The 11,214-nt window shown below is 38.7% G+C and overlaps 1 protein-coding gene across 1 annotated transcript; it reads left to right on the top strand.

Annotated features, from left to right (window-relative positions):
- The first annotated feature begins 2,313 nt into the window (after positions 1-2,313).
- LOC120334928 (NADH dehydrogenase [ubiquinone] 1 beta subcomplex subunit 6-like) lies at positions 2,314-7,342 on the top strand. Its single transcript, XM_039402444.2, has 5 exons — positions 2,314-2,492; positions 4,349-4,480; positions 5,299-5,415; positions 6,439-6,531; positions 7,141-7,342. The coding sequence occupies exons 1-5, from the start codon at positions 2,424-2,426 to the stop codon at positions 7,291-7,293; spliced, it is 564 nt and encodes a 187-aa protein (XP_039258378.1). The 5' UTR covers positions 2,314-2,423; the 3' UTR covers positions 7,294-7,342.
- Positions 7,343-11,214: the final 3,872 nt, after the last annotated feature.

The following is an 11,214-nucleotide window of genomic DNA, read 5'->3' as shown; positions in this document are numbered from 1 at the left end:
CCAAATAAAGAAGATGTTAATTTCAACGCCGTATTTGAGTAGTAATTCTTGTGGATATTTTTTCAAAACAATCTCCATGAAATGAAGTGGATGAGACTTACTCAAAGATGAAATCGCAAAAATAGATATAATTATTTTTTGCGACTATGCGACACGTGAACGTAAATTAAGAATACTCTATCGAGTAGAAAAACAAAACTTTGCAAAACGACGAAGTGCCCATTCCGAGCTGCGTATCTTTCTTGAGTAATAAGTATCACAGCCAGCATTATTTTTACACATAGTTACAGCAGCATTTTTTATGAGAAAAACTTCAATATGGCTGAGAGTTCTCGATATATTACGTTTTTGTTTTGTGAATGTTGTCACATCCAATCATTTAACAAACTATTGAGTAGCGAGTGACTCACGCAAACTTTTAGTGACCGCGCTACAGTTCGGGGTGCATGCTTACTGAAAATTACGTAGCTCTATACTTCCACCAGGTGTCTTCACAAGTCAAGTTTATTTTTTTCCAATCAGTAAATAAAAAAAAAAATAGAACACAGAAAATACGAAAAAAATGAAAATTACACAGTTTTACTGGGACGGGAAGTCTCGGGGAACCAAAGCTGGTTATCGAGCAGCACCACCTGAGATTCGAATATCTAATTTGAAAAATTGGAGATAGGTAACTACCATGTTTGATGTTGGGTACCGTACGAGTCGTTAATCTAACTTTGCTTAATAATAGAGATAGTTAATTTCTCGAGAATGCATTTAAAGAGTTGAAACACCAACTGCTGGACGGGGATTTTCGGCTGTTATATATATTTCGGCTTTTCGGCTAAAATTTATATATATATATATATATATATTATTATACACGGCTTCAAAAGGAAAGGTTGGTTGTATGGAGGGATTTTGAAGCAGAATCCTGATAAACCCAAAACGACCTGCTAAGCCGACGAATAAAGTTAAAATAATTAAACAATAAATAAATGTTTTTAAATAAGTGTCAATCCAAAAGGTTACTTGGTCGCAAAAGGTTTACAGATGTAAAATGGATCGATTCAGATTAAGATATATTTATTTTCGTTTTGCAAAAGCATATAACAATTTACAAAAACGGATATCTGCTGGTTGCAGTGGACGAGGGGTTGCGAAAGACTCAAAGAGTCATTCAGTCAGCGACACCTTGTAGCTGCATTGAAGCAGCAAACAGAGCAACCGAACAACTCAGTATTAAATAAATTCGACAAAATCATATATAAAAGGAAAGAACAACAGAAAGAATATTAAATAAACTGCAAGAGCCACAATGGCTATGGAATATCACTTGAACGTTGAAATCAATTGAAATCGAAACAAAAAACTAGTTTTAGACTTTATAAATTAGCAAATGAACGTTTTTCGCAATATACATTTATTGGGTTTAGAACATTCTAATATTTTTAAATTACTGCCAGTGCCAAATATATGTAAAACGTTGTTTGCTCGAGACATCCACAAGTCCATGCTTCCGAAAACAAATAACTTACTAATGTTACTATATACCATAACATAGGGTTTCCATCCGGGAAGAATTTAATAAAGGCTTAAATGTCCGGAATCCGGAATTTTACTGCATCTGCAATCGTACTGTGCACACTGCTAATACAGAATATTGTTATTTCGTACCATGCGCATATTTTTTACTACGAGGTCATAAAAATAGACATGCACTGTCCGGAATTTTGCTTTTTCAAATATGGTAACCCTACCATAACACCCATACCCGACACATGAACGGGTAACCGGACGAGGGGCCGTAGTTCGCCATATGGATAAGCCGTCTTATTGGTTTTCCTCTCCCCAGGGATAAATATGTAAATTCTATCCTATCCAAAATCCGGCGCGGCGGTGTGCCTCAACGGGCTAAGCGTTAGGAATACGCTCGCCACCGCACCTCTAATTACTCTGCGTGGGTTCGCAGGTTCGAATCCCATGCATGGATGGTTATGTGCGAGAGGATTGTTGGACTCCTCGCCGTCGTTGGGTGGTTCACGTAACCGCTGGTCGGTTACGGCTTCCTCCACCACCAACTCCATGCTTCCGAAAACAAACAATATAACTAATCTCATACCCAACTTGGAATGGTAACCGGACGAGAGGCCGTGGTTCGCCATATGGATAAGCCGTCTTATCGGCTTTCCTCTCCCCGGGATAAATATGTAAATCCTATCCTATCCTTATTAACGTATATTCGTTTCGGATATATTTACAATCCATCCGGACATACCGATATTATTGACTCTTGTCACTTTATAGTCGTTTGTGACCGGCATATCCTTCACATTGCCTGTACTTCAAGCATTAGGATTTCTAGTTTTGTGTTTATTTGCCAGAAATTAGCCTTTATAGGCGTTGAGATGCTGAGTTATTTTTGAGTGGAGTAGCCCAACATGTCGGTTACAAATCAGGGATCATCGCGTCCATCGATAATTAGCGACTTGGACCGTCTGCAGCAAATTGTAAGATTTTATTTTTTGCTTCACCGTCCTGTAACTTGGTGGCTCGTTTAATATTTTGAATGAAGCACCTATCCCATGGCTGATCAGGCCATCGCTCATTTTTGGAGACAGCGCTGACTGATTACAGGACTAGTTGAAATGACGATTAAAAACTGAAAAATGCTTGAATGAGTGGCTAATTTCTGAATCTTGTGCTTCAGTCTTTTAGGATTTTCATATTACTGTAATATTTTGGAATTAATTTTACTGCCTATTTTCACACTGAGACTTGAAATCGAGCCTTCAGGTCTGAAACACCACTCGGAGTACCGTATTTGGCACACTGTTGAACAAATGTTGGGCCCAAATGGGCAATTGTGGTGCCTTGCGAAGTAAACGCCGTAACTGTTTAAATAAGTGAACAACGCCAAACAAAAATGTGATGTGATAATACAACCAAAATTTTCAATTAAAAAATAATAATAAAAGTCGGTCTTGTCAAACACAATATCCTGAACTGCATGGGGCACACCCGGTTAGTCTGTTAGTTGAAAATTGAGAAGGTTTTATAAATTGATTATCTTGAAAACTCCATAATCCGCACAATTTAAAAATGGAGAATTCTGTAGACGTGCAAAATGTTTAAAAAGTTTAACACATGCTAGTATGGCACACTATGCGGATTTTATACTACTCACGGTACACTATACAGATACCCATTTTACAGATGATCATACACCCCTCCTTCGGGAGACGTCTGGACATTGTTGTCCCTCAATATCGGTAATAATACAGTATAATGAAGTTGCGCAAAATACTACAAAAAAGTGCAATCTAATACCGTCATCATTGAATTCCTTGGGAAAAAGTTATCCAATATATCGAAGAAAAAAAAGTTTTACTGTTGCATTCAAGAGTTTTTAGCAAAAATTGGCAATTTTGGTCATGTGACGACCACGGTTAATTTAGATTATTATTGAGACAAGCATGGCACGATATGAAGAATCTGATGGTCTGTGAGACACATGGAGTGTTTGTTTTATTGACCAAAATGGATGAAAATTCTTGGAATTTGGATAGTGTGCTGTACTGCATGAGAAAAATCACACCACACGTTTGATTTGAACCAAACATTTTCAATTTTCACAGTTTCAAAAATCTCTTGGGTTATACTTTTTTAAATACATTAAAATTTCACATCACATTTAGCAGTTACGGTGATAACTCCAATAGACCATAAGTGCATCTGTTATACGGTACTTCATAATATATTGAATGGCATTGGTCTGTTAGTAGCAACCATTAAATTCGTACAGATGCAAAAGTGACAGTGGTAACATTTTTTGCTTCTTTGTCTTCCCCTGGCATACTACTTTAACATGGCAACAAGAGGTCTAAGGTGCATGTTCACCAAGTACTTCCAGTGGGCGTAGCATAACGATTTTTGCATATCTTATTCCTAACCTCCACCTGACTATGCATCCAAAAATTACGTCACTACGATGTCCCAATCAAGTCATTATGCTTGTCAAAGAGAAGCTACGATTGCCCGAAATGGCATCTCCGTCAACTATAACGAATTCGCTAACGCCATCTCTCATATCGGGATCGTTACGACGAGAAAAATAGCTTGCTTGGCGCGTTTAGACGATGATTCGTATATTTTTAACGAGCCTTATTTCGTCACTGTGATGTTGTAGTGATGTAATTTTTAGATGACGTAATCAGGTGGAGGTTATAAATAACATATGCGAAAATGGGTATGCCACTCCAACTAGAAGTACTTGATGGCGTTTTGTGAACTGGCCTCAAAAGTCGTCTATGTGCTCTCCTTGCCATAGATATGCAAATCCTATACTCCTTTATTTTTTTACCAGAAATCTTCAGGAGGACTTCTAAGTGAAATTGATGAACAGAGATTGCGGCGTCATCAGTTGTGGAATTTAAGAAAGAAATGGATCAAAGACCATCATTTGAGCGCAAGGGAACCTTTGCACCCTCCCATAACGGTAAAAATTATAATATAATCCAATTGCATTTTTAATGTTTCCTTGTTATTAAGTTTCCTTGCGCCAACTGAAATAAATTAACAGGATATTGTATTAACCCAGGGTAGAAACGAGGATAGAATAGTTTGTGATAAAAAGAAATGAAAATAAAGTTTTGGCTAGGTTGTTTTTTTGATATGTCATTTCGATGTCATTTCGTAATAATTGAATTCCATTTTTTTTGTAACAAAATCTATCCCCTATGTAGGTCAAATTTTCACCAGATGGAGAAACCAGCATCAAACAGATGAATGTGTATGAAGGTCCATGCTTCCAAAAACAAATAACTGGCTAAACGAGATAGCGATCAGAGATCGCCGATTTATCAATCTAGCGGCGTGTATGCTTCACTCTGACTCAATACCAACGTCGCGTGTCTCATCGCTAATTAATTAATAAATCAATTAATAACTAATTATACGACATAATTCATCCAAAATCAATAGGCTTCTGGTCCGAGATATGATGAATGCACATTCAAAATTTGGAACAGATTCAACCTCGCTTTCGTGAGATATCGCGTATATCTAACAGACAAACAAACAAGCAAACAGACAAATACCTATCAAATCAACATACTTTCCGATTAAGATCGATAAGTAATAATGCTATAACCTACATGGACTGTTGACTGGATGAGAGGCCATGGTTTTTCCTATGGTTAAGCTGTATTATCAGCTTTCCGCTTCTGAAATTAAATATGTGAATTCTATCCTTAGGAATCTATCCTTGGAAGATACTCTTTACGTATCTTAGCAAAATTTACATTTTTCTTTCAGTTTATGGAAAAAATGAAATGCAGAGAAGGAGCGTTCTGGGATAAACATTTGAAATATAAGACAGTTGCGGATATGCTTTACGGAAAAGGTTTTATAAGAGAATTCCCAAAATTAATGGTGAGTATATGGTTGATTGTACATTTTTGAAATTTAACTGCCGCCTATTTGTGCCTTGGTTGACTGAACATTCTGGGAAGTTAACTGCTGTAAGTTTGTCGAGACAAAATGCCAAGCAAACCTTCAAAAAAGCTGGCACAGGCATTTCAATGTGGTTGGAAAAGAAAGTATTCTCAAATTGAATTGAAGCTAGCTATTGTTATATATTGCTGAAGTACGCATACATCACAATTGCGGCTCGCTCTTTCAGACTTTAAAGTCAAAGCCAATGTAAGCCTTGAGTATGTAACAGACATTGAATGAACTATAGGTCACTGTAGTATAGTCCCAACCCCTTGAACGTCTTTATCAGTATGTTCCCCGTTTTTTTTTATTTTAGGGGGGAAGAATTGTTTCCAAATTTAGGGGGTGGTATATATTCTGTTATTGGTTATAAAACTATCTGTAACTTATTGAAATGTGTTATGTATATGACTGATCATCTTCACTGGTGTATGAGCCACTTTATATAGATTAGGGTGGTCCAAACCCAGGCCCGTGGGCCACATGTGGCCCGCCGCTTCATTATCTGTGGCCCGCATGGTATTTGCTCGAGGTTAAACAAAATAATTGTATTTGGTGTTGTTTTGTCATATTATAAATAACCAGAAAAATCTTTCGACATATTGTTACATCACTAATGAACAATGCTTGCTTAATATGTCTGATAAATTACGAATAATGATCGATGTGTTCACAATAAAAGAGTTTGTTTTGTATTGCACTGTTCACCTATTCTTGGCACTATTGTAGCCCGCGAACAATACGAAAATAATAGCGTGGCCCGCGAGACCTTGAACCACCCTGATATAGATATTCAAATACAATTTTATTTACTTTCAGAAGTAAAGTACGATGGCCCTACCTGAAAATTAGGTGGTGTTCATCCCTATAGGGGGGTGTAGGAAAATCACTGGACTTTACCCAGCCTTGTCTTGAATAGCGTTTTATTCTAGTTTCACAATTTTGAATTATTTTTTTCAGTTTTACAAAGCGCAAAAGGGGGCTCGAAGTTATCTTCTCTTTTTCATGATTCCAATGGTTCCTGTATTGGCGTGGCTGAAGCATGTAGTGGAGGTATGTAGCAGGGCTGTAGAGACGGGTTGTAAAAAAATTGACTTTGAAAAAGTCAAAAATTTTGGCTTGTGTAAGCCTTTTTCAGTTCTCTATTTCTAGGAGTATAATGCAGCAAGTGGTCCCCAAGGTATTCACTTCGCTAGCTGGAGCTTACCAGCAATTATGTGAACCACCTTGTGGAGACAGAGTCCATTAATCCTCTTTCACATAATGACCTGTATCTGGATTGGAATAAGTATGGGTTATCTTTTTTCAATAATGGACTGATAAGTGCGCTTGGTCAGTAGTTCTTTTTTGTCTGCGATTTGTTTCAGGGAACTTGAATATATAGGATGTCCATAAATTCTTTTATGAAATTAAAAAAGGAATTTATCGATACCATATATTGTTTTGACTCTCACAGATGTATTAAATGAAGCAAAAACACTTAAACAATTACTGATTAAAAAAAAAACTGGTTGAGATATATTGAGAACTGACTTCATAACAAAATTGAAATTGTAAAAGGACTTTGTGAACACTCTATAATATTCCAACTCCAACCACACCCAGGCCTTCATTCGCACTGAATTTCCCTTCCTATGATATAAAACTTATTCAATATTTTAGGACGATCCCAGCAACGTTTTACGAACACCTTATATGCCGACATACCCCGGTGACAAAAGGTTTGTTGCCGCAAGAAAGGACGTCACAGTTGATATGAGAACGCTTCAAGTTATTCCGAAAGAAGGAGTTGAAGTTACAATCCAAGAAAATTAATTTTTCTGTGTCGATTTTTTTCTCTTGAATATATTAGATTTACATTGAATGCAACAAGTCTGGTTATAGTGTTTGATTTAGATTCTACCGATCACAATAACACTTTAAATACCACAGGGATGATAAACAGGGGCCTCTAGCCATAGATAATAGAAGGTTGGGAGCCGCTGTGATAGAGGAGCCATATGGTCGTAGTGTTGGCTAGTTATTTTATGGCCAGCCAGCTTTGCCCACAGTGCCAAATTTCGATTTGGTGGAGCAGGGAAAGATTGTGCGACCCGCGGAAAAGTGCCAGTTTTAAATAGTGTGTGGCCCATTGAAAAAGTCTTAATTTTGTTTAATACTCGAACATGCAAGTAATTCCAATTCTTTCGCGTCGCAAAGCACCAGTACCCGGGTGCCACTGTCATATTAGCAAAACTGCGGCAGCTAGCAAAATACACTATGTTGTAAAAATGTGTTTCTCACTGAATTCGTTGACAGTCAGTGCCACGGTAACATCAATAACAAGAGAAACAATTATTTGTGCCTGAAACTACTGAAAAAAGTTTTTTTTAAAATAAAGGTGCGACCCTCGGCTTCACCCAGTTACTTGTATCTGGCCCTCCTGTTATAAAGGTTGCACATCCATGCTGTAGAGCAGTGGTTCTTAAACTTTTTCGAGCGCGACCCAAATCTGAGTTTTATGAATACTCGCGACCCAATCCTAAATAACGCAAAAAGTGTTAGTGCAGTTTGACTCAAATACAGACAACTATTTATCAGAAACAGTCCATTGACTCAGTGAGATTGATGAAACTGAAATTTCCTTTTCATTATATCTTCAATACACAGCTCTATTTTACTTAACGCAATACGCAAGTTGTCACGGGTTTCGAGGCGATTGCGAGCTTAGTTTTGATAACCGTCAGTGCCAAATATCCTCGCTCGCACAAGTGCCTTGTCGCGAATTGTAGCAGAAAAGGCGTCCGCTGTCCGTCGCAAACACGACATCCTAGCTGGCCTTCGGTATCTCTCGCAATATACAACTTTTTACTCATCAAATGTGCACACACTGCTTCGCTTGCGGTAACCCATTTTTGGTTATTTTAATCCACTAAGACGACATTCCACGCGGTCAACACAACGACAAGCGACGTACATGGTTACCGATACCATAAAAATAATACACGTGACTGGCAAATCAGAATTGTGATGTAACAATGATCTCAAGACAGTTCTTTCCGTGAATGACATTTTAAATTTCATTATTTTTAAATACCAGAGTTTAGAAGCTAAATTGAAACATTGGGAAAGCTGAAAATTCTTCCTTCTCCTCTTAGATTGCCCTTGCATTGACGACCTTGTCGCGACCCATTTTTAAACCTTCCGCGACCCATGTTTGGGTCGCGACCCATACTTTAAGAACCACTGCTGTAGAGAGTCCAGGTAATTACGGTAGCTCATATCTGACTTGGGTTGACTTTGGGTCTTGTCTCTTTAGCTCTGAGAAAATCAAATTGTGATAAAAAAAACTCTGGACTATGTTTAAGTTTTTCCTATAGATGACTTAACCTAATCATCTTGGACATACTAATACCACTCAAAGTTCGGAGTTACAGCCCGGAAAGTTCGGTATTAAAAATACTATTCTGAACCATTTTTCCTTCGCGGCCCATTTTCGTTGAGCAAAAATTCTGTGGCTCAATAACTTTTTCATGCTAGAGGAAATCTACAATAAAAGCAAAGAATTTTTCTGCAAAAATGACATTTTTATTATAATAATAATAAGGAGAAAATTACCACCCTGTAACAAAATACAGGATAGGATTTACATATTTATCCCGGGGAGAGAGGAAAGCCGATAAGACGGCTTAATCATGTGGCAAACCACGATCTCTCGTCCGGTTACCAGTCCAGGTCGGGTATGGGATTAGTTAGCTAGTTATTTGTTTTCAGAAGCATGGACTTCATGGTGGAGGAAGCCGTAACCGACCAGCGGTTACGTGAACCACCATACGGCGGCGAGGAGTCCAGCAAACCTCTCGCACATAACCATCCCCGCGTGGGATTCGAACCTTCGAACCCACGCAAGGTAATCAGAGATGCGGTGGCAAGCGTATTCCTAACGCTTAGCACGATACGCCACACCGCCGCGCATGCAGCATCATTCGTTGCTACTACCATCAAATTTAACTAAATTTCTAGCAATTTTTTATAGGTCTGTGGCTCAGCAGTGGGCAATGGCCCACTGGTTTAGATCCAGTGTACTAGCCAGACACCAGTGAAAACATGCCAAATTCAGACTCCCACAGAGTATAATGTTGTTAAGTGGTATTGAGGGATTGTCCAATAGACCCGTTGCTCGGCGGCGTGGCGCTTCGTGCTAAGCGTTAGGAATATGCTCGCCACCGCATCTCTGATTACCCCTCGTGGGATCGCAGGTTCGAATCCCATGCGGGGATGGTTATGTGCAAGAGGATTGCTGGACTCCTCGCCGCCGTAGGGTTGTTCACGTAACCGCTGGTCGGTGAGGGCTGCCTCCACCATCAAGTCCATGCTTCCGAAAACAAACAATATAACTAATCCCATACCCGACCTGGACTGGTAGCCGGACGAGAGGCCGTGGTTCGCCATACGATTAAGCCGTCTTATCGGCTTTCCTCTCCTTCGGGATAAATGTGTAAATACTACTACAGTACTATCCTAGACCATTGGCTCGTACAATGGGCGCCGTTTGAACAGGGGCGCAAAAACAACGAAAAGTTTAAATGTTTCAATAAATAGTTCCAAATTGAAAACAATTGAAGCTCGTAATTCTATTCAAATAATAACGTACAAGTATCTCAATTCAACAATAGTTGCTAAAAATCGTCAACCAATGATGAAGAATCGCATTTTTAAACTTTGTCATAGGCGCCGTTTTATGTAGATACGCCACTGGGACCACATGGTAAATTGTATTTCTTCGCATCTTTTTTAAATGATCCTTAAAATTTCCCGTGTTAAGTGTCTCCGCTAGTTAATAGAGCAGTGGTCACAAACTCCAACCCACAACCATTTTTTGTGGCCCCTGAGCGAATCTAAAACAAGTTGTGCGTATATTTGGCCTAGTAGTGCATGAAGTTTGCCGACCAGTGTAATAGAGTTTTGAGTCTTTTCATTTAATGACCCTTGTTAGACACTCGAGTTTTTCCAAAACCAGCACATAGGTTTTTCTGAATATAGATTTGAGATGTTATCTATTCCAGTTGTGCTCTGTATATTATCAGCCAGGAGCGTAGCCAGTAATTTTCGAAGGGGGACTCAAATTTCTGAATGCGAAGTCAGAACGTAACAGCTAGCGTGTCCTGCATGAGAGCCCGAAAACTGTTACAAGCTATGGACTTCTAATTTGATTGACTGGAGTTAATGACGTTTGGTATCTTACGGCTTGCTTGATTAAATTTGTTACTTCAAAATACATTCATCATCACTGTCCTGTATTACTGGACTCACCGTCGTAGGGTGGTTCATATAACCAACATGGACATCTTTTAGGAAGCGACTTGTTATACAAGTTATTTTTTTCGAATTGGAAGTTTTTTTACCAGTTACCTTATCTTACTCTGGTTTGCACAGTTTGAGGCTTTCTTCAAGGTCAATTCCATTTCTCCAAAAGGAAGAACATGACATGAACTTTGGTAACCGAACTAGAGGTCATTCTCACCATAAAACAAGCCACCTTTACGGCTTTCTTCTCCCATAAATATCGGGTGCTCCCGAAGTATGTGTACCAAGATGGCGCACAACCTGAACATAGTATGTGTACTAGGTTAGGGTTGTTCAGGTTGTGCGTCATCTTGGTACGAATACTTCCGGAGCGCCAAATATCATGGTATATTACTCTTACCAGAGTAATGGAAATACTCAAAAATCATGATAATTTAATACTCTCACATA

Source organism: Styela clava, chromosome 1, assembly GCF_964204865.1.
Source record: "Styela clava chromosome 1, kaStyClav1.hap1.2, whole genome shotgun sequence".
NCBI classification, from domain to species: domain Eukaryota; kingdom Metazoa; phylum Chordata; class Ascidiacea; order Stolidobranchia; family Styelidae; genus Styela; species Styela clava.
Note: the sequence above shows the minus strand (reverse complement) of the source record. Positions and strands in the feature narration are given on the sequence as shown.